This window comes from Delphinapterus leucas, chromosome 2 (assembly GCF_059928025.1).
Source record: "Delphinapterus leucas isolate spDelLeu-1000000601 "Yukka" chromosome 2, BTC_Dleu_Yukka2, whole genome shotgun sequence".
Lineage (NCBI taxonomy): Eukaryota > Metazoa > Chordata > Mammalia > Artiodactyla > Monodontidae > Delphinapterus > Delphinapterus leucas.
Window position 1 is genome coordinate 131,835,500 of NC_143130.1, and position 24,779 is coordinate 131,860,278.

Consider the following 24,779-nt stretch of genomic DNA (forward strand, 5'->3'; position numbering starts at 1 on the left):
TCCCATTCTGAGGGTTGTCTTTTCGTCTTATGGTTTCCTTTGCTGTGCAAAAGCTTTTAAGTTTCATTAGGTCCCATTTGTTTGTTTTTGTTTTTATTTCCCTTACTCTAGGAGGTGGATCAAAAAAAGATCTTGCTGTGATTTATGTCAAAGAGTATTCTTCCTATGTTTTCCTCTAAGAGTTTTATAGTGTCTGGCCTTACACTTAGGTCTTTAATCCATTTTGAGTTTCTTTTTGTGTATGGTGTTAAGGAGGGTTCTAATTTCATTCTTTTACATGTAGCTGTCCAGTTTTCCCAGCACCACTTATTGAAGAGACTATCTTTTCTCCATTGTATATCCTTGCCTCCTCTGTCATAGATTAGTTGACCATAGCTGCATGGGTTTATCTCTGGGCTTTCTATCTTGTTCCATTGATCTATGTTTCTGTTTTTGTGCCAGTACCATATTGTCTTGATTACTGTAGCTGTGTAGTATAGTCTGAAGTCAGGGAGTCTGATTCCTCCAGCTCCGTTTTTTCCCCTCAAGACTGCTTTGGCTATTCAGGGTCTTTTGTGTCTCCATACAAATTTTAAGATTTTTTGTTCCAGTTCTGTAAAAAATGCCACTGGTAATTTGATAGGGATTGCATTGAATCTGTAGATCGCTTTGGGTAGTATAGGCATTTTCACAATACTGATTCTTCCAATCCAAGAATATGGTACATCTCTCCATCTGTTGGTATCATCTTTAATTTCTTTCATCAGTGTCTTATAGTTTTCTGCATACAGGTCTTTTGTCTCCCTAGGTAGGTTTACTCCTAGGTATTTTATTCTATCTGTTGCAGTGGTAAATGGGAGTGTTTCCTTAATTTCTCTTTCAGATTTTTCATCATTAGTGTATAGAAATGCAAGAGATTTCTGTGCATTAATTTTGTATCCTGTAACTTTACCAAATTCATTGATTAGCTCTAGTAGTTTTCTGGTGGCATCTTTAGGATTCTCTACGTATAATATCATGTCATCTGCAAACAGTGACAGTTATACTTCTTCTTTTCTAATTTGTATTCCTTTTATTTCTTTTTCTTCTCTGATTGCTGTGGCTAGGACTTCCAAAACTATGTTGAATAAAACAGTGGTGAGAGTGGACATCCTTGTCTTGTTCCTGTTCTTAGAGGAAATGCTTTCAATTTTTCGTCATTGAGAATGATGTTTGCTGTGGGTTTGTCGTATATGGGCTTAATTATGTTGAGGTTGGCTCCCTCTATGCCCACTTTCTGGAAAGTTTCTATGATAAATGGGTGTTGAATTTTGTCAAAAGCTTTTTCTGCATCTATTGAGATGATAATATGGTTTTTATTCTTCAATTTGTTAATATGGTGTATCACATTGATTGATTTGCGTATATTAAAGAATCCTTGCATCCCTGGGATAAACCACTTGATCATGGTGTATGATCCTTTTAATGTGTTGTTAGACTCTGTTTGCTAGTATTCTGTTGAGGATTTCTGCATCTAAACTCATCAGTTACATTGGTCTATAATTTTTTTTTGTAATATCTTTGTCTGGTTTTGGTATCAGGATGATGGTGGCCTCATAGAATGAGTTTGGGAGTGTTCCTTCCTCTGCAATTTTTTGGAAGAGTTTGAGAAGGATGGGTGTTAGCTCTTCTCTAAATGTTTGATAGAATTCACCTATGAAGCCATCTGGTCCTGGACTTTTGTTTGTTGGAAGATTTTTAATCACAGTTTCAATTTCTGTGCTTGTGATTGGTCTGTTCATATTTTCTATTTCTTCCTGGTTCAGTCTTGGAAGGTTATACCTTTCTAAGAATTTGTCCATTTCTTCCAGGTTGTCCATTTTATTGGCATAGAGTTGCTTATAGTAGTCTCTTAGGATGCTCTGTATTTCTGCAGTGTCTGTTGTAACTTCTCCCTTTTCATTTCTAATTTTATTGATTTAAGTCCTCTCCCTCTTTTTCTTGATGAGTCTGGCTAATGGTTTATCAATTTTGTTTATCTTCTCAAAGAACCAGCTTTTAGTTTTATTGATCTTTGCTTTGTTTTTTTTGTTTCTATTTCATTTATTTCAGCTCTAATCTTTATGATTTCTTTCCTTCTGCTAACTTTGGGTTTTGTTTGTTCTCCTTTCTCTAGTTCCCTTAGGTGTAAGGTTAGATTGTTTATTTGAGATTTTTCGTTTCTTGAGGTAGGCTTGTATAGCTATAAACTTCCCTCTTAGAACTGCTTTTGCTGCATCCCATAGGTTTTGGATCGTTGTGTTTTCCTTGTCATTTGTCTCTAGGTATTTTTTATTTCCTCCTTGATTTCTTCAGTGATCTCTTGGTTATTTAGTAATGTACTGCTTAGCCTCCATGTGTTCATGTTTTTTACATTTTTTTCCCTGTAACTCATGTCTAATATCATAGCGTTGTGGTAAGAAAAGATGGCTGATATGATTTCAGTTTTCTTAAATTTACTGAGGCTTGATTTGTGACCCTATCCTGGAGAATGTTCCGTGTGCACTTGAGATGGAAGTGTAATCTCCTGTTTTTGGATGGAATGTCCCATAAATATCAATTAATTCTATCTGGTCCCTTGTGTCATTTAAAGCTTGTGTTTCCTTATTTTCTGTTTGGATGATCTGTCCATTGGTGTAAGTGAGGTGTTAAAGTCCCCCACTATTATTGTGTTACTGTTGATTTCCTCTTTTATAGCTGTTAGCAGTTGCCTTATGTATTGAGGTGCTCCTATGTTGGGTGCATATATAATTGTCATATCTTCTTGGATTGATCCCTTGATCATTATGTAGTGTCCTTCCTTGTCTCTTGTAACATTCTTTATTTTAAAGTCTATTTTATCTGATATGAGTATTGCTACTCCAGCTTTCTTTTGATTTCCATTTGCATGGAATATCTTTTTCCATCTCCTCACTCTCAGTCTGTATGTGTCCCTAGGTCTGAAGTGGATCTCTTGTAGACAGCATATATATGGGTCTTGTTTTTGTATCCATTCAGCAAGCCTGTGTCTTTTGGTTGTAGCATTTAATCCATTCACATTTAAGGTAATTATTGATATGTATGTTCCTGTGACCATTTTCTTAATTGTTTTGGGTTTGTTTTTGTAGGTCCTTTTCTTCTCTTCTGTTTCCCACTTAGAGATATTTCTTTAGCATTTGTTGCAGAGCTGGTTTGGTGGTGGTGAATTCTTAGCTTTTGCTTGTCTGTAAAGCTTTTGATTTCTCCATCGAATCTGAATGAGATCCTTGCTGGGTAGAGTAATCTTGGTTTTAGGTTCTTCCCTTTCATCACTTTAAGTATATCATGCCATTCCTTTCTGGCTTGTAGAGTTTCTGCTGAGAAATCAGCTGTTAACCTTATGGGAGTTCCCTTGCATGCTATTTGTCGTTTTTCCCTTGCTGCTTTCAATAATTTTTGTCTTTAATTTTTGCCAATTTGATTACTATGTGTCTCGGTGTGTTTCTCCTTGGGTTTATCCTGCACGGGACTCTCTGCAGTTCCTGGACTTGGGTGGCTATTTTGTTTTCCATGTTAGGTAAGTTTTTGACTATAATCTCTTCAAATATTTTCTCTGGTCCTTTCTCTCTCTCTTCTCCTTCTGGGACCCCTATAATGCGAATGTTGTTGAGTTTAATGTTGTCCCAGAGGTCTCTTAGGCTGTCTTCATTTCTTCTCATTCTTTTTTCTTTATTCTGTTCCGTGGCAGTGAATTCCACCATTCTGTCTTCCAGGTCACTTATCTGTTCTTCTGCTTCAGTCATTCTGCTACTGATTCCTTTTAGTGTAGTTTTCATTTCAGTTATTGTATTGTTCATCTCTGTTTGTTTGTTCTTTAATTCTTCTAGTTTGTTAAACATTTCTTGCATCTTCTCGATCTTTGCCTCCATTCTTTTTCCGAGGTCCTGGATCATCTTCACTATCATTATTTTGAATTCTTTTTCTGGGAGGTTGCCTATCTCCACTTCATTTAGTTGTTTTTCTGGGGTTTTATCTTGTTCCTTCATCTGGTACATAGCCCTCTGCCTTTTCATCTTGTCTCTCTTTCTGTGAATGTGGTTTTTGATCCACAGGCTGCAGGATTGTAGTTCTTCTTGCTTCTCCTCTTGAAGCTTCTTATGAATATACTTTATGTCTTGTGTTCATGGCACATTTGGGAATTCCAGGGCAGACCAGTGGTTAGGACTCAGCATTCTCACTGCCAGGGGCCAGGGTTTGATCCTTGGTCAGGGAACTAAGATCCTGAAAACTGCACTTCAAAAATTTCTCTTTTCATTTCAGCTAACATTTTTCTCTTGTTCTTCCCACTCAAACTATCAAAAAATGTTGTCCACATTTGCTGTCTCTATTTATTTACTTCCTACTCATCCTTTGCCATTGTAATCTCAGAGCAGTCATTCTTAACTACATCTCTTTGGGACACTCATAGATCCTCTCCCTTAAAAACTGCACATCTGAGCATAAACACAATTATTATTTTGGGTTTTGGTGGACCTCCCAAAGTTCATATATAGTGAAGAATCCAGATGTACAGAATTGGTAAACTGTTGTCCTTTGGCAACATTCCAAAAAATAGCTCTTCTCAATAAAGGTATGTTCATGCATTTATTCAACATTTATTGAGTGCTGATAAGTGCTAAGCACCATCCTTGGAGAAAAGGATACTGCAATAATACATCAAACTACGACTAAAAGAGTCTTGGAATAGGAGTTCATTTTAATTGTTACAGCTGTTGCCAGTTCAAGGCATGGCCTCAACAATCAACATACCTGGGAGATAGTTTAGCAATCATTTGTGAATATGGAAAAGCCTAATAAAGGCAGTCTCTGCTTTAGGGTGATTTGAATGTTTACCCTCAGAGTCCTGGCTCTCCTTAGGTAGTAATTTTGGGTCTGCCTTAATTTTAGCCTAGACAATGTTAAAAGTGGGTAGAACAGTTTGCCTCTGGCATTAAAAAACAAAACAAACAACAACAAAAACACCTCAACCCTCAACCCTGCAAATTCACAAGAGGACTCACTGAATGCCCAGCCTTAAGCAATGTAACCTCCTAATACATCATACAGAAGATAGTAGTTTGAAAACGCACATTAGATAATCATATGAAATGACTTTCTCTACACTATTAATATACTAACCAATAAAAAAAAGTTGGGGCTGTCTGCCAAACATGATCTTGGTTTTTAAATAAACTGACCCAAAACTCTTCTTTTTAGCAATAATTACATGATAGGAACACGTTTCTATTTGGGCTGTTTATATTTCATAATAAATGTCATTTCCACCTTTCTGTTAGCTATACCAGGAAGATATGCATCTACCTCAACCAAAAACATTATTAGAAAGAAAGGTGGGTGCAGGTGGGGTGGGAGGGTAAAAGAATATATTCCTATTTCATTCGAGGTGATAAAGAATGTTAACAGTGGTCAGAAATAAGTTATAACTAAAGCTTACTTGACTTCATATATAAAAATGGCTTGATAAATCTGGCTGACAATACACTAGCACAACAAAAACAGTAAACTGGCAAAATGAAGATCTTCTTCATTTTACTTATTTTTTAACATGAATTCTTTAATATTTTATTTTTAAAAATTTAAAACTTTATTTATTTATTTTGGTTGCGCTGGGTCTTAGTTGCAGCAGGCAGGCTCCTTAGTTGTGGCTCACGGGCTTAGTTGCGGCTTGTGGGCTCCTTAGTTGCGGCCAGCGGGCTCCTTAGCTGTGGCTCATGGGCTCCTTAGTTGTGGCACGTGAACTCTTAGTTGCGGCGTGCATGTGGGATCTAGTTCCCTGACCAGGGATTGAACCCTTGTCCCCTGCATTGGAAGGTGGATTCTTAACCACTGAAGCACCAGGGAATTCCCTTGACATGAATTCTTGATTGATTTGTTCCAATTTTAAAGTTTGAAAATAAACTTCTCAACCTTTTCAGAGTTTTCACTGAGATATGTTTGATAAAATCCTAGGCTAACAAACCATTCTCAGAAAATGCAAGAGATATTTTCCTGTATCTTTAAATGGCAAAGCTTGGAGGCCACACATGAGAAGTTTCTATTCCAGTATGAAAAGTACCAGAACTCAATGATTTTAAGAAGTGTGGGGGGAAAGAACCAATAGGAAAAAAAATGTTATTTCTTTGCTTGAGAAGCTGATAAAATTTGAAAAGTATCTTAGAAAACTTAATTATTTAGTAAGTCCAAAGATTAACTGATAACAACTAAGACTTTTAAATTTCAGGACTCATTAAAATTTTCCTTGGTAAAATACTTTGTATCAAATTGCCTCAGGCAAATAGAGATCATAAACTATATGTACATGATCCTCTGGGCTTACTTGGGAAACTATGTTCTGAATCTTTATTTGTAAGAGCCCACACAGGTTGAACCTATTCTGCTTCTTTTGCAGGCAAAAGCATCAATATTTTAACATAAAGTAAAAAACACTTACCTCCACCAATTTCTGTAAACCATGAAGATGCAGAGTTCAAATTGATTGTCTCAAACTGAACTACCTGATTTAATTCGGTGCCCTTGCTAATAGCTACACAGACCATAGGGTATTCCTGTTCTGGTATTACCAGCATTTCAAAAACATTCAAAGGACTTGGCAAAGGAAAGTCAAAGTGCTGCAAAAAATAAACAGATGTATAATTTAGAAACAATCTCCTCATTCATATTGTTGAATAAATTGAACAGAAAGGCTTTCATTTTCTTAATTGATCTAAATCTAAAAAACGACTACCTCTTATCAGCACAAAAACAGACATATAGATCAATGGAACAGAATAGAGAGCCTAGAAGTAAACCCATACACCTATGATTAATTAATCTACAACAAAGGAGGAAAGAATATACAATGGAGAAAAGACAGTCTCTTCAACAAGCAGTGTTAGGAAAGCTGGACAGCCTCATGTAAATCAATGAAGTTAGAACACTCCCTCACACCATATAAAATAATAAACTCAAAATGGTTTAAAGACTTAAATATAAGATATAGCACCATAAAACTCTTAGAACACAGGCAAAACATTCTTTGACAAAAATCATAGCAATATTTTCTTAGATCAGTTTGCCAAGGCAAAAAAATAAAAATAAATAAGCAAAAATAAACAAATGGGATGTAATCAAACTTAAAAGCTTCTTGCACAGCAAAGGAAACCATAAACAAAACAAAGAAAACGTCCAGAATGGGACAAAATATTTGCAAATGATGCAACTGACAAGGGGTTAATTTCCAAAATATACAAACAGCTCATATAACTCAATATCAAAAAAACAACCGAATCAAAAAATGGGCAGAACACCTAAATAGACATTTTCCCAAAGAAGACATACAGATGGCTAACAGGCACATGAAAAGTTGTTCAACATCACTAATTATTAGAGAACCGCAAATCAAAACTGCAATGAGGTACCACCTCACAACAGTCAAAATGGCCATCACTAAAGAGTCTATAAATAATAAATGCTAGAAAGGGTGTGGAGCAAAGGGTACCCTCCTACACTGTTTGTGGGGGGCAGCCACTGTGGAAAACAGTATGGAGGTTCCTTAAAAAACTAAAAATAGAGCTAACATATGATCCAGCAATCTCACTCCTGGGCATATATCCAGAAAAGATGAAACTCTAATTTGAAAAGATACACGCACCCCATGCCGTTCACAGCGGCACTATTTACAACAGCCAAGACCAGAAACAATCCAAGTGCCCATCAACAGATGATTGGCATAAGAAAATGTGATTGATACACACACACACACACACACACACACACACAGAGGAATATTATTCAGCCATAAAAGGAATGAAATATTGCCATTTGCAGAAACATGGATGAACCTAGAGAATACTATGCTTAGTGAAGTCAGACAAAGACAAATACTATATGATATCATTTATATGTGGAATCTAAAAAATAATACAAATGAATATATATACGAAACAGAAACAAACTCACAGACAGAAAACAAATAGGAGAGGGAGTGGGGGAGGGATAAATAAGAAGTATGGGATTAACAAACTACTATACATAAAATAGATAAGGAACAAGGATTTACTGTATAACACAAGGAACTATATTTAATATCTTTTAATAACCTATAATGGAAAATAAGAAATAACTGAATACTTTGCTGTATAACTGAAGCTAACACAATATCATAATACTTCAATTAAAAAAAGGACTACCTTTAAATACCATGATAAGAATCAGTTTTCCATAAAAATATGTTTTAGAGACTTGGCCATATTCTTCTTTATGGCTGTGATATTTCTGGAAGTTTATTAACACAAAGATAAAATCTTAAGAACACAAAAATCCCTAAACCCAATAAACACCTATAAATAACTATAAACATGCTAACCCTAGATGGTAGCATTGCGGTCTTATAATTTCAGGTTCAGTTATACATTAGTGTTTTCTAAATTAAAAAAATGTAAACAAAGTAACATATACCTTTATTAACATGAATTTCTGCATTGGCTCATACCACTGAAGTAAAACAATTCCAGACTGTAAAGCTCCACAGAGGTATTTATGTCCTGTGTAAGGGTTTCTGACTGGAAAGAAACAAAACAGACCCACCCAAAACACTCAATATTTTTATATAAAAACAAAGTTTAGCTAAAAGCAATTACTAAGTTATACTCACCTAAAACCTAACCCAGCTTTCTGTATAAAGGCAGTGCTGATACATAGGAAAAACCAATTAAATGTGGCCTGCCACTGATACCAAACTATGAATGGAAGAATAATCATTTGAACTGTTAATTTAGGTGATAAAGGATAATTATTGTTTCTGTTCACTAGGATGATAAGAGTGCAGAAAGTAAAGAAAGATGATATCTTTTTCCTTTGGCTTTGTTATACCCTTTCTTTTTCACTCTCTTATCTCAATTTTAATTGTGTACATTTACTTCTAAACATCTTTAATATACTAGGTTCTTAAACATAAAAACAGTATTTTAAGCACCAAAACACCTAAACTATTTTACAATCTAAAGAGCTGCTTAAGTAAAGGGACCAAAAGAGTGAATTCTAGGTCTAGTGAATAAGAAGGTCTAGAAGGCAACTGAAATCTATCATTCCATTAAAAAAAACAAAAATTTTATTTATTTATTTTTGGCTGCATTAGGTCTTCATTGCTGTGCAGGGGCTTTTCTCTAGTTGCAGTGAGCGGGGGCTACCCTTTGTTGCAGTGCACGGTCTTATTGCGGTGGCTTCTCTTGTGGAGCATGGGCTTTAGGTATGCGGGCTTCAGTGATTGTGGTGCGCGGGCTCAGTAGTTGTGATTCACGGGCTCTAAAGCGCAGGCTCAGTAGTTGTGGTGTACGGGTTTAGTTACTCCGTGGCATGTGGAATCTTCCCAGACTAGGGATCAAATCTGTGTCCCCTGCATTGGCAGGCAGATTCTTAACCACTGTGCCACCAGGGAAGTCCTATGACTCCATTTTTGGTATAGTAGTTTACAGCTGTCTACTTAAGACAAGATGAAAATAATTATTTTACAACTTAATAAAGATGTAACTTCCTTGACTCAAATCTATAGAAATTCACATTGGTCTTTCCTTCTCCCCAATTTGATTCCCATCAACAGTAATGTATTTGATTATAAGAGTAGTTATTTGCAGTAAGCTCTGTCTTAAGATATTTATGAGTTATACCTCAGATTGTAAGCATCGAGACCCTTCCCGAGCCAGAGATACTGGGAATCTGATAACAGAAATGGACCTGCATCTCCCTAGAAAAATGCTCGTGAAATCTGCTTATAACTAGAGAGTATGCTGTGGACCTAATGCAGCATGAAGATCAATGTTTAGGCTCACTGATTAAACAATAATAAACAGAAAGTTAGGAGCCCAGAATTTGAAGCCACAGACCAGGTGTAATCCCAGGTTCTGCTACTAGTGACATAAGTATCATAAGCTGTTTAAGGGTTAAGCGAGAGAAGATAATTATATAGCACAGAATTTCACCTTGCCCCCAAAGAGGTCTGGTCTTTGTCCTCTCTTCTGGGAGTTAATGTCTAAGCCTCAGGAATGTCATGCCTGACAGGAGTGTCTTTGTTTGCCTGGGGCCTTGGTCAACGTATACTGTAACAATATGATTTAGAGTGGGGGTTGGCGACACTGGAGAGTCTCAGGGTGGGGGACAGTAATGCCAGAAAGACAAACCATGTAATTTAGGGTAGGGGCTTTGGGTCAGGCAATATCACTTGACCTCCAGAGGGGATGGATACTGAGATCCGCCATGTGGGCAATCAAGCATGCCTATGTGATAGAGCCTTAATAAAAACTCTGGACACTGAGGTCGCTGAGTAAGCTTCCCTAGTTGGCAATGCTCTGTGTGTATTGTTACACATCACTGTCAGAAAAGTAACACTGTCCATACGCTGTTTATTATTCCATGGAGAAAGGACAACAGAAGCTCTACATCTGGCATTTTTCCTGGATTCTGCCCTATGCACTTCTTCCCTTGGCTGATTTTAATCTATATACTTTCCCTGTAATAAACCATAACCAGAGTATAACCACTTTCAGTGAATTCTGTGAGTCCTTCTAGTGAATTATTGAACATGAAGGTGGTTTGGGGAACTCCCCAAACCTGTAGTTGGTATCAGAAGTGAGTGGTTTTGTGTGGACTCTTCCCTCTAACTTCATAGTTGGCCAAACTCCTGAAATAATAATGTTCATAAAACACTAAGCAATAACTGTTAAATAAATGGTAAGTGTCAAATGAAAGCTAGGATATCAGCAGAGATAGAGCCTTACGGACTATGGTTAAAAAATTCGAGGAACATTATGCTCTGAGAAAGCATCAGAGCAATTATCTTCAAGCATTTTTATGTCCAACTATACATTCCTGAGCTTCAATGGCCCCTTAACTCCTTATTAGAATATAAAGCCTACCTTCCTTCACTTAATACTATAAGACTCTACAGATAATTTTAAAGATGTTAAAAGTTCTAATCATCCAGTTTGAGAAACAGCATTTACTCACCTATGCAACATTTGTGGCAGCCTTTTGTATCAGGAATCTTTGTTGTTAGAGCGAACTTTCTGAAAACATAAGACAACATAAATGTACTCTACTGCAGTGGTTCCCAAACAGTGAGTGATGGGTGAATCAGTTCCATCAGAACCAGTCAAGGCGCTCTAAAAACCACCATCTTAAACTCTGACCCCAAACTATCTGATTTTATAGAACTGAGGCAGGACCTGGGAATCTATATTATAAAACTTCTATGGATGATTGACATGGACAGTCAAGTTACAAGACACTTATCTTTTGAATTCTAGATGACATTTACTTCAGTGTAAACTACCTTTCAAAATTAAGACAAAGGAAGTTTTTTAGTGGGCAAGGAAGACTGGCTGTTTTAAAAATAGACACTAACTCCCCTCACTCCCAGTAGAATCAAAATATTTTGTACCTTGGTAGTATGCGGTCTGGAAACCTATGAGTTTGAATATGGGCAGCTAGTCCTGGTTTTTTGGCTTGTTCAAACAAAGCTATAAGATTATGAGAGTAGAGTTGAAAGGTTTTTCCTATAAAAGAGAAATGTTATTTTTATTAGAATTATTTAAAGCAGAGAAATACTATTTTCAAGAAAAAGAAAAGATAATTACCTTCTAAAATGACGAGTCCAGCCATGTTCAAAAAGCCAAGCAAAATAGAGAAAAACACAAACAAAAAACCTAGTTAATACTATTTTGAATGATAATAAGTAAAATGAGTTTTAATAAAGTAGATAATTTTGTTTCCCAGTATATAAATTAGATATATTCTGACTAATAGGTGATCTGGGCAGAACATATGTAAACCTTAATGAAGCCAACACAGAAAAAGAAATTGTTAAACACTGTACAATAGAGTGAGTTACAATGATGTACGTGTGATTATTTCAGTACAACATGGAAAATTATATAACTATATCACATTATCTTTCTGAGATAGTCTTATTTATCAATAATCTACCACATTACCTTGAATTAAAAACTGTAAATGAAGTCTTAAAGATAACACTGAAATACTAAGAAAAATAAAGCAAACTATCATAGGATACAGTAGGGCTACAATTATATCCTATAATTTATCCAGGATAATAGAGCTACAATTTCCATATAATCAAAACCACAGCTGTATTAGAAAGGGGAATATATGGTAAACATTTTCTGACTCCTTATATACATGACATGGTACTATAACAATCCAAAATAGTATTTTATCATTTTACTACTGGAAAACATGAAAAAAAAATGGTTTTACCCTCAACAAAATTTTCTGTATTTTCTCAAAATGCAAACATCCTGCCTAACACTATACCACCCTTCCTTTCTCCAGTATCGCTTTATATATAACTAGCTACCCAAGCAGCTAACACATGTACATGTATGTGCACACATGCAAAGAAATGCAGACCCTTAAACGGAACGTTTTCTCCTATTGAGCACTGCTACCTATCTTCATTCAGTTCCACAGGTCATTTTGACTACAATTTGGGAAGAACCAATTTATAGGCTAATTTTTCCCTGCCTTTCTGTTGTTATTTTATAAATATACAAGATGTACTCTGTGTGGCTTTTAAGCTTATTCCCAAAGACAGGAATAAATAGGGATAAAAGCAGTAAGAGAGTTAGAGGAAAGTGACTCTATATGAACACAACTCAGAATTGTTAATTCAAACAGATCTGGGTTTAAGTTTATCTTCATAATAGTAATATGATATATTAATATTTTATTAAACAAAAGTAAAAAAACTGGGGGAAACATAATCAAAATCAGAGATTAAATACTTTTTTGAGGACCCCAGTTTTTTAAAAGACATTTATAGACAATCAAATAATATGCTCTTTGTAAACGCTGTCATCAGCTCAAATATACAAATTCCTGAAGAATCTCTACTAGGCGATGGTTAGTAGACGAGTTTAAGTCATACACACTCACACACACATACTTAAAATTATGAAAATGGCATTTCTTAAATTAGGCCACAATTCATAATGATCTGTCAGTGAGTTAAAACTATATCAGCACTGATGCTTTAAAGCATAAGTAGCTGAAAGGTACACTTAATAATGAAAAGCCTGACAGTACAGTAAATAAGAACTAGGATGTAATCATCACGTATCTATTGAGATACAGAGCATGAAAGAGTATCAAACAAAAAAACTGAAAAAAATTTAAGAAATGTTAAAATAATTTTTCAAAGTGGAGAAAGGGATAAATGCTATTTTAATAGCTGATAACATTAGGATTAAGGAACAGAGAGAAATAATTAACTACCTTGTATAGTGGTCCCACCAGAGTACTGTTCTAGGACCCCCTGTGGATACCAAAATGTGAGGTCCCTTATAAAAAGTCCCTTATATAAAATGGTGTAGTACTTGCATATAACCTATGCCCATTCTTCCACATACTTGATATCATCTCTAGATTATATATGATACCTAATACAATGTAAATGTATGTAAATAGTGACCCAGTGCCTGGCAAATTCAAGTTTTGTTTTTTCGGAACTTCCTGGAATTAAAAATCAATTCTATCTTTGAATTGAATCTGTGCATGCAGATACAGAGGGCCAACTGTACTCTACTATCAGAATGAAAGTGAGCAGCAAGCCTTTAGGTAGCCACTTAAATCTAAAATGTAAGAAAATAGGTTCTGGCAGGTAACAATTAGGGGAAAAAAGCCTCAACACAACTCACCCACCCCCAACAACAAGGAAAAAAGAAAAATACAAACAACAAAATTAGAATAGGTTGCTCTGGAACCCATTTGATTATTTATAAGACTTGAAAGCATTGGTCCAAGTTCGTTAATAAATATGTGGTCCAGAATAACGTGAATTCTACCAGCAAGCATCTGTAAGTCTTCACAGTTTTCTAAGTACTTTGGATATCTCACTTGATCCTCACAGCAATCTTGTGAGGTTGTTATTGTTACCATCATCCTTATGTTACAATTAAGAAAACTGGGCACAGCAACATGGATGGACTTAGAGATTATCACACTTAAAGTGAAGTAAGTCAGAAAGAGAAAAACAAATACCATATGGTATCACTTATATGTGGAATCTAGAATATGACACAAAGGAAGCTATCTACGAAACAGCAACAGACTCACAGACATAGAGAACAGACTTATGGTTGCCAATGGGAAGGGGGAGTGGGGGAGGGATGGATTGGGAGTTTGGGATTAGCAGATGCAAACTATTATATACAGAATGTTTAAACAACAAGATCCTACTGTATAGCACAGGAAACTATATTCAGTATCCTGTGATAAACCATAATGGAAAAGAACATGAAAAAGAATGTATATATATGTATAACTGAATCACTTTGTTGTACAGCAGAAATTAACATGACACTAAACCAACTATACTTCAATAAAAAATAAATTAAAAAATGAAGATATAATTTATGAAAAAAAAAATGAGGCTGAGAGACAAGAGACAGTGATTGGCTCAAGATTACAAAGAAAGGAAGCATCTGGATCCTCTGATTCTTTCCCTTCAACTGCTGATTCTCAGTGGAAGGCAGTGATGGTGATAGTAACAGAGACTGTGGAGAAGGGGATGGCCTCAGGGAACAATCACTGTCATGTTCTCCAACTATGTAGTTCCTGGGCAGGTATGGGAAGTACTGCTCTGACAAGGTTCCTTCTCAAAGTTTCTTCCAATTCTACAACGGTAAAAAATACCTGCACGTCTCAAAAGTTAACTATACTAGATTATAATTACCCTGAATAACAACATTTTAAAATAATATGTATTAAAACTACATTTCTCTGCTTGTCCATTGTTTATTTTTCATATCACTTTTATCATATACATACCTGACAATGACATTAAAGTATTATTGATGACATAGAGCCAAGTACATTTCCGTGGAAATAACTATTAAGAAAAAAAAAGGTAATTAAAACTCTCCAATTTTCATTCCCTTACCATTCCCTTACCCCTTAACCTCCAAACTGCAACAATCTGAAAGAGCAGAAAAATAAGTATTTTCTACCTTTCAGTAAATTACCAAAACCTTATGGAAAAAAATCTTTCAACATGAATATGTGAAGAGTACAATTTCACCCCTTTAACTATTTAAATCATAAAAATTAAAGCTGAGGCCCATATAAATTGCTTTAAAATTAAGATATTTACTTTATTCAATTGACTCAAACTAATTTTTTGAGTTAAAACTCCTAAATTACCTGTTCCATCGTTGCCTCATGTAGTTCATTGAGATTCAATGTATAAATACCATCTTCAGTTCCAAAAATAATGTACTGATCTAAAATAGTTGAGATAAATCACCAGAATTTACTATCATTTTCTGAAATCATTCACTAAAATAATGGCCCTATATTTTAATGGTATTAAGAGTTAGATAGCCACCCACCGATCCAAAGAAAAATTATTTTCTAAAACCCATGCTACCTTCTTTACCTCTTCCCCCAACTCTTTATTTTTTAAAAGTAGATATACTCTGTTACTAACTCAGCTTTATCTTACTATAAAATCCTTTTTTAAAACACAATTTTCATTACATGTCATTTATTCAAACATAAGTGAATAAATGAGAAAGAAGGGAAACTGTCAATAGATGTCAATGGATTGTCAACAGATGCTAAAACTAGTCAGTGAAGGTCTAATGAACAAGAGGATATTTATGAAGTCTCAATGAGTCTTCACACTAATTATGTGTTAATTACTTTGGGAAATCAAATAATTACGCAATTACTTAGAAAAGGAAAAATAGGAACTTGACAGAAGAGAAGGCTAGTGAACACCACCTTAAGGAACTGGTCAATGTTAATATCACTTGTATTTGGACAAGCTGATACCATGTGCCTCCTGATATGATGGACTGAGAAGAGCACAAAAACATTTCTCTGATATTCCTGCACAAAATGCATAACATGATCTAAGCATGAGGACTCATCAGACAAACTCAAATTAAGGGACATTCTACAAAATAAGCAGCCTCAAAATGGCAAGATCAAGAGAGAAAGAAAGGTTGAGAAACTGTTCCAGACTAAAGCAGACTAAAGGCATGGTAGCTAAATCCAACATATGAACTTGAACTGGATGTTGGATTGGGGAAAAAAGGGGGGAGAAGATGATAAAAGACATTACTGGGATAATTAATAAAATTTAAATATGGACTGGGGATTAAAAGACAGTATTATATCAATGATAATATCCCTAATGTTTATAATTGTACTGTGATTATATAAGAGATGATTCTTGTTCCTAGAAAATACAAACTGAAGTACAAGGGGAAGAGGAGCATGATGTCCACAACTCACTCTGAAGTGATTCAGAAAAAAATTCACATATAGACAGAAAAGAGTAAAACAAATGTGGCAAAAGGATGAACATACACACACTACTGTACATAAGACAGATAACCAACAAGAACCTACTGTATAGCACAGAGAATGCTATACAATATTCTGTGATAACCTATATGAGAAAAGAATCTAAAAAAGAAGAGATATATGCATATGAGTAACTGAATCATTTTGCTGTATACCTGAAACTAACAAAGCATTGTAAATCAACTATACTAAAATAAAATAAAGTAAATAAATAAATAAATAATCTGAGGGTGTAAAACAAAAAAAAGAAACAACTGATGATTCTGAGTATATAAGAGTTTCTTGTACTACAATATTTCTCTAAATAACCCAAGATCACTGAAGAAATCAAAGAGGAAATCAAAAAATCCCTAGAGACAAATTACAATGAAAACACGACGATCAAAAACTGATGGGATGCAGCAAAAGCCGTTCTAAGAGGGAAGTTTATAGCAATACAAGCCTATCTCAAGAAACAACAAAAATCTCAAATAAACAATCTAACGTTACACCTAAAGGAACTAGAGAAAGAAGAATAAACAAAACCCAAAGTTAGTACAATGAAAGAAATCATAGAGAACAGAGCAGAAATAAATGAAATAGAAGCAAAGACAAAAACAGCAAAGATCAAAAAAACTAAAAGCTGGTTCTTTGAGAAGATAAACAAAATTTATAAACTATTAGCCAGACTCATCAAGAAAAGGAGGGAGAGGACTCAAATCAATAAAATTAGAAAAGAAAAAGGAGAAGTTACAACAGACACCGCAGAAATACAAAGCATCCTAAGAGACTACTACAAGCAACTCTATGCCAATAAAATGGACAACCTGGAAGAAATGGACAAATTTTTAGAAAAGTATACCTTCCAAGACTGAACCAGGAGGAAATAGAAAATATCAACAGACCAATCACAAGCACAGAAATTGGAACTGTGATTAAAAATCTTTCAACAAAGTCCAGGACCAGATGGCTTCATAGGTGAATTCTATCAAACATTTAGAGAAGAGCTAACACCCATCCTTCTCAAACTCTTCCAAAAAATTGCAGAGGAAGGAACACTCCCAAACTCATTCTATGAGGCCACCATCACCCTGATACAAAAACCAGACAAAGATATTACAAAAAGAGAAAATTACAGACCAAATGCACTGATGAATATAGATGCAAAAATCCTCAACAAAATACTAGGAAACAGAATCCAACAACACACTAAAAGGATTACACACCATGATCAAGTGGGATTTATCCCAGAGATGCAAGGATTCTTCAATAAACACAAATCAATGTGATATACCATATTAACAAATTAAAGAATAATATCCATATGATCATCTCAATAGATTCAGAAAAAGCTTTCGACAAAATTCAACACCGACTTATGATAAAAACTCTCCAGAAAGTGGGCATAGAGGGAACCTACCTCAACATAATAAAGGCCATATACAACCAACCCACAGAAAACATTCTCAATGGTGAAAAACTGAAAACATTTCCTCTAAGATCAGGAACAAGACAAGGATGTCCACTCTCACCACTGTTATTCAACATAGTTTTGGAAGTCCAAGCCATGGCAATCAGAGAAGAAAAAGAAATAAAAGGAATACAAATTGGAAAAGAAGAAGTAAAACTGTCACTGTTGCAGATGGCATGATACTATACATTGAGAATCCTAAAGATGCCACCAGAAAACTACTAGAGCTAATCAATGAATTTGGTAAAGTTGCAGGATACAAAATTAATGCACAGAAATCTCTTGCATTCATATACCCTAATGATGAAAAATCTGAAAGAGGAATTAAGGAAACATTTGCATTTACCACTGCAACAAAAAGAATAAAATACATAGGAATAAACCTACCTACGGAAGCAAAAGACCTGTATGCAGAAAACTATAAGACACTGATGAAAGAAATTAAAGATGATACCAACAGATGGAGAGATATACCATGTTCTTGGATTGGAAGAAGATTGTGAAAATGCCTATACTACCCAAAGCAATCTACAGGTTCAATGCAATCCCTATCAAATTACCAATGGCATTTTTTACAGAACTAGAAGAAAAAATCTTAAAATTTGTATGGAGACACAAAAGACCCTGAATAGTCATAGCAGCCTTGAGGGAAAAAAATGGAGATGGAGGAATCAGACTCTGTGACTTTGAACTATACTACAAAGCTACAGTAATCAAGACAGTATGGCACTGGCACAAAAACAGAAATATAGATCAATGGAACAGGATAGAAAGCCCAGAGATAAATCCACGCACCTATGGTCAACTAATCTATGATAAAGAAGGCAAGGATATACAGTGGAGAAAAGACAGTCTCTTCAATAAGTGGTGCTGGGAAAACTGGACAGCTATGTGTAAAAGAATGAAATTAGGACACCTCTTAACACCACACAAAAATAAACTCAAAATGGATTAAAGACCTAAATGTAAGACCGGACACTATAAAACTCTTAGAGAAAAACATAGGAAGAACACTCTTTGACATAAATCACAACAAGATATTTTTTGATCCACCTCCTATAGTAATGGAAATAAAAACAAAAATAAATGAATGGGACCTAATGAAACTTAAAAGCTTTTGCAAAGCAAAGGAAACTACAAACAAGATGAAAAGACAACCCTGAGAATGGGAGAAAATATTTGCAAATGAATCAACGGACAAAGGATTAATCTCCAAAATATATAAACAGCTCATGCAGCTCAATATTAAAAAAACAAGCAACCCTATCAAAAAATGGACAGAAGACCTAAACAGACATTTCTCCAAAGAAATGGCCATACAGATGGCCAAGAAGCACATGAAAAGCTGCTCTAAATCACTAATTATTAGAGAAATGCAAATCAAAACTACAGTGAGGTATCACCTCACACCAGTTAGAATGGGCATCATCACAAAATCTACAAACAATAAATGGTGGAGAGGGTGTGGGAAAAGGAAACCCTCTTGCACTATTGGTGGGAATGTAAATTGATACAGCCACTATGGAGAACAGTATGGAGGTTCCTTAAAAAACTAAAAATAGAACTACCATATGACCCAGCAATCCCACTACTGGGCATATACACTGAGAAAACCATATTTCAAAAACACACATGCACCCCAATGTTCATTGCAACACTATTTACAATAGCCAGGTCATGGAAGAACCTAAATGCCCATCAACAGATGAATGGATAAGGATGTGGTACATATATACAATGGAATATTACTCAGCCATAAAAAGGAACGAAATTGGGTCATCTGTAGAGACGTGGATGGATCTAGAGACTGTCATACAGCGTGAAGTAAGTCAGAAAGAGAAAAACAAATATCATATATTAACGCATACACGTGGAACCTAGAAAAATGGTACAGATGAACCAGTTTGCAGGGCAGAAATAGAAACAGAGATGTAGAGAACAAACGTATGGACACCAAGGGGGGAAGTGACGGGTGGGGGTGGTGGTGGCGGTGTGATGAATTGGGAGATTCGGATTGACATATATACACTAATATGTATAAAATAGATAACTAATAAGAACCTGCTGTATAAAAAATAAATAAAATTCAAAAATTCAAAAAAAATAAAAGAAAGACACCATATGATTACACACATACAAAAAAAGTTAACATTTACTACTTTTGTTTTTATCCTTCTTTCTCTGTACACACATTTTTGTTTTCATTTTCTGAACTGTTTAAGTTATGAGCATGATACCCCTTTATTCCTAAATATTTGTGTGCATTTCTTAAAAAAAAAATTAAAAGGTCTTATACAACCACACAACGATGATCAAAATCAGGATATTAACACTGAAATAATACTATTTTCTAATATCCTGATTTTACTGAAAGCGATTATCGTCTCAGTATTGTCCTTTTACATAAATGAAAATGCCAAATTATGGTTGCAATCAGTTGTGATGTCTCTTTAGTCTCCTTTAACCAGGAACTGTTCCTGTATACTCACTCTTGAATTCTGATGCCTTAAACTAAAACTATTTACCTATTTAGGTTGTTACACTAAATAGTATAATACCTACACTCCTTAGTCTCTAAGTTGAACTTTTAAAGTAAAAAGCCCTCAGTTCACTGATCTTAAGGATCTTTTCTGACAATAAATATTTTGTTGGAGATATATATAAAAATTCAGAAATGTTACCTTTTGTATCAGGATGTATCCAGGATGTTGCACAATTTATTTTCAAAGGACAGCCATCAAAGACTTTGGAAAAACATGCTCCCATCTTATTTATAAAGAAAGAGATGTTGACTTATTTGATTAGATAATTTTATACATTCTTAGAAAATAGCTAAGATTATTATGAAATGTTAAACTGACTCTTATTTGCATATATTTATGGTCTCATTACAAAATTCATATTTTGATATAATTTAACCCTTTCTATGAAGAGAGTTTTATACTGTTTCCTCGTGTAATCCACTACTTTACAGCAAAAATATCAAATTTATCAAAACGTCTACATATGTCAATGATACATTCTAGGAATTTTACATCACTACTTATCTTTAGGACTAACATTTAATAATGGGAAACAATGATATTATTGAGTAACATCATAGTGATTATAATTGCAGTATACCTCCATAATAGTGATGAAAGACAAAAGACTGATATTTACACTAAACTTTTACTGTATAAAAAGGTACAATTTATAAGGCACCCATTCATATGACTGGCTGAACTACCTTAGGTAGGTTCTACTGAAGGGCCAGAGAACAAGAGTTAACAGAAGCTTCCCTGTTCCTTTTCACTGTGTATAGTGCAATGTAAAAATGGCTTCAGGGGTAGAAAGATATTTAACCAACATAATGAAGAGGATACAGTACTAGTAATACCATCACATTAAAATTAAATTGGCCTCTGTAGGCTAATCAGAAAACCCAACTGTCCGTATTTATAAAAAGTGAAATTTATCCAATTCTAACTAACTCACTCAAATTAGGGTACATGATTTGATCCATGGTATATCCAAATGCATTTAATGCCTTTGCATTTTATGAATCCTTTCTTTCAATGGCTCAAGATACTTGATAGCAAATAAACAATATTCTGTTGCTTCTAAAGAGAGAAAAACTGGCAAGTGGTTCACATAAAAATATTTCTTACCAGCACTTTTGGGGTGGGTGGGAGGCCATTGATTACTGGTTTCTGTGGGAAAAGTGATTTTTAATACTGTAAGACCTCTTAAAGCCTTAAGAAAAACTTTATACATTTAGAAATCCAGTTATTCAAACTCTTGAATTAAATAGACTATGCCCTTTATATGATAAATACAGTATTATTTACAACTAATCACCAAACACCTGTTATACCTACAGGGAAATCTCGCTTGTCCTTTTTTCGTGGTAACTGTGGTGCTTGCGCTGATCCTTCTGTGTTTTCACTAATGAGTTTTGAAATACCATCACCATTTCCTAAAGAGAATCATGGTTAAAAATTGAATGACCATACAAATAAGTACTTTCCTTGAAAAGTAATTTCCCCTTCCCCCCCAGTACTTGTTTTCCATTTGGGTGTTCCTTTATAGGGAAATATTTTTTCTACTGTCAGATGAGTTAAAGTATCTCTGGTGCCTTTCTCTAGCTCATGTAGAGGCAGCACTGCATCTATAGCAGTGGTCTTAATCCATGAAAACAACAAATGTCTTTCCATATTGTGAGAAAAATGAAATCTGACCTACTAATGCTGATATTCAAGGTCTTTCATAATTTAACTTCAACCTACCTTTTTAAGTCCTGTCTCCCAGTATATACCCTTCAAAAGCTCACACTTCTACCATACTAGACTGTACTTCCAACACATTCTAGATTTTCCTGTTTCAGTGCATTTGTTCATTCTTTCTTGTTCTCTAAGAATGCCTGTCAGTATTGGTTCCACTTATTAAAGGCTCACCAAGCCCTTTAATACTCTGCAAGGGCCTACCTCCTCTGTTCCCTATCCTTATCTCCCTCAGAGATCTCTTGCATTGTTACGTATAGTTACTTACTGTAGGAGACACTTAAACAAAATGTCTTGTCTGAAATTATGTGCACATGGGTATAACTTCTGCTATAGACCCTGAACTTCCAGAGGGCAGGGTCATCCATTCATCTTTCTAGAGCCTATAATATTTAGCAAGGGATCAAATTAGGTTGAATTGGATTGAATCTATTTATAGTCCACCCATGTGGAACTTTAAAGAACCTTCACAAAGCTTCAAACAGTAATAAGATTGACTAAAGAAAAAAGACATTCTTTAAAATATGAACAAAATGGCTTTCTTTTCAGCCTTCACTTTGATTTATTTACCGAGATCACAGTATCTAGCTGTATGCACTCCAGGCCTGCTGATACTGCTAGCCATACCAATAGAGGAAGTCTCAGCTACAGGACCACAACTTGGGCTACTCTGTCTTCTGAGAACTTGGGGAGCTCTGTTCTCTGAATCAGGACAACGTTTTACAGTTGATGATTTTTCTTCATCTTGGAGGTTGTCTTCAGGGTAACTGCTTATCCTTGGCTAGTTGATAATAAGACACGGAAGTACTTTAATAAATTTGGACATAAAACATTAACACTTTGTTATTATTATGCATCAAAGACTTTAGGGGGAGGAGAATATGCCTTTTTTTCTTTCTCCTGTATAGTTCAATTCACTGGGCCAAGTAAGCAAGGTAAGCAAGAGCTGAGTTACTCTCCCAACACAACTATGAACTTGCCATGTGACTTTTAAGCAGCCCTAACCCCAAACTGATAACGTTTTTATAACCAATAAAATCACATACATAATCCACAAAACATTTAATAACTACAAACAAGCAAGGAAAGTGACTTAATAAAGTATGACTCTAGTGCACTGTCCAACTGTAGTAATAAATGAGGACTGTAAATGATGAACTCCCCTCCATGTGGTCAAGTACTGCCTCAAATGAGTAATAACCTATCTTTGCCTTTTTCTAATAGCTATAAAAATATATTTCTCATGAAATCTTTAATATATTTTGACATCTTCATAATATGCTCTTGAGGAAAACTGTACCCTAAAATGTCTAAGAGAATTTTGAATAAATTCAATGAAGTTATTTAAAAAATTTATTTTATTATTTAAACAAGGATATATTGTTGAAAATCTTTAAGTAGCTCACCTTAGGAGGTAGGGGAGGTGGTACTGCACGTTTTGAGGTTGATCTAATACAAAGAGAAAAATGCAATTTAGATGGTGATAAATGACAATAACATAAAACACAGAGAGAGCATTACATGTGCATTAAAATCTGCTTCTATTCAGGGGATATAAAAGACAATCAGATCATGGTACAGAGTATTTTTTAAAGCTACAGGAAGACCTAAGATCTCATTCTGTCAAACTGTATTAGTATGACTATAAAATAGAGTTTTTATAAAGTGAATACGAAGTATTTTTTACTTTATCATTATGCTTTGCAACATTTAATATGTAATAAAAATGAAATTAAACTTAGTAGTGAAAAAGAGATTCAGACTTTTAGAGTTGGAATCCACAGTGAATCATAGATTCAAATGGCTGTATCATCAAACCCTTTGTTACTCCAAGTGGGGTCCACAGATGAGCAACATTGGTATCACCTGGAAACTTTTCTCTTTTTTTTTCCTGGCTGCACAACACAGCTTGCAGGATCTTAGTTCCCCGACCAGGGATTGAACCAGGGCCCTCAGCAGTGAAAGCGCAGAGTCCTAACCCCTGGACTGCAAGGGAATTCCCATGGAAACTTTTATAAATGCACCCTCTAGACCTACTTAATCAGAATCTGCATTTTACCAAGATTTCCAGGTGATCCTCCAGGCACATCAAAACTTGAGAATCACTCATCTAGCCCACTGGTTCCACACATTTATCCATAGTCATTGCAATCAATTGGGAAGCTTTCAGGATTCTTAGATTCCACTCCCAAAGACTGTATTCTATAGCAGGGGTTAGCAAACTTTTTCTATAAAGGGTTAGACAGTAAACTTCGTAGGCTTTATGAATCATATAGTGGTCATAGTGGTCTTCTTTCAATTTTTTTTCAACCATTAAAAAATGTAAATATCCTTCTAGTTTGTAGGATGTACAAAAATAGGCATTGGGCCAGATCTGGTTTATAGGCTTACAGGCCATACTCTGCTAACCCCAGATCCATAGGCCTAATGTGGGGATCCAGGAATCTGTATTTCCTAAGAGCTCTCTAGGCACTGCAATGGACTAATAGGTTTGGAACAACTCATCTAGGTCAGCCCTGTCACTTAATCGTTGAGGAAAGACAGGTCTAGAATATGAAGTAACCACATTGCAGAGATGGAACTGGGGCTTTCTGATTCCTACTATCGTATTTTTTCCCATGAGATCATGTAGCTCATCTTTCAGTATTATTAACACCACACATACTGTATTTTGATTTAAAGAACAAAAC

The 24,779-nt window shown here is 35.1% G+C and overlaps 1 protein-coding gene across 3 annotated transcripts in view; it reads right to left on the minus strand.

Annotated features, from left to right (window-relative positions):
* MAP4K5 (mitogen-activated protein kinase kinase kinase kinase 5) overlaps positions 1 to 24,779 on the minus strand; it is a 146,584-nt gene that overhangs the window by 19,727 nt on the left and 102,078 nt on the right. For 2 of the 3 annotated variants that reach the window (XM_089906127.1, XM_089906129.1), the window contains 11 exons: positions 23,496 to 23,538; positions 22,660 to 22,870; positions 21,688 to 21,785; positions 21,478 to 21,519; positions 20,509 to 20,593; positions 15,208 to 15,287; positions 14,836 to 14,896; positions 11,429 to 11,543; positions 10,996 to 11,054; positions 8,452 to 8,555; positions 6,446 to 6,623 (listed from right to left, as the gene is read on the minus strand). In XM_089906127.1, the coding sequence (XP_089762253.1) occupies positions 6,446 to 6,623; positions 8,452 to 8,555; positions 10,996 to 11,054; positions 11,429 to 11,543; positions 14,836 to 14,896; positions 15,208 to 15,287; positions 20,509 to 20,593; positions 21,478 to 21,519; positions 21,688 to 21,785; positions 22,660 to 22,870; positions 23,496 to 23,538 (1,076 nt within the window). The remainder of the gene's footprint in view (positions 1 to 6,445; positions 6,624 to 8,451; positions 8,556 to 10,995; positions 11,055 to 11,428; positions 11,544 to 14,835; positions 14,897 to 15,207; positions 15,288 to 20,508; positions 20,594 to 21,477; positions 21,520 to 21,687; positions 21,786 to 22,659; positions 22,871 to 23,495; positions 23,539 to 24,779) is intronic. The other variant, XM_089906128.1, reaches the window with a different exon arrangement.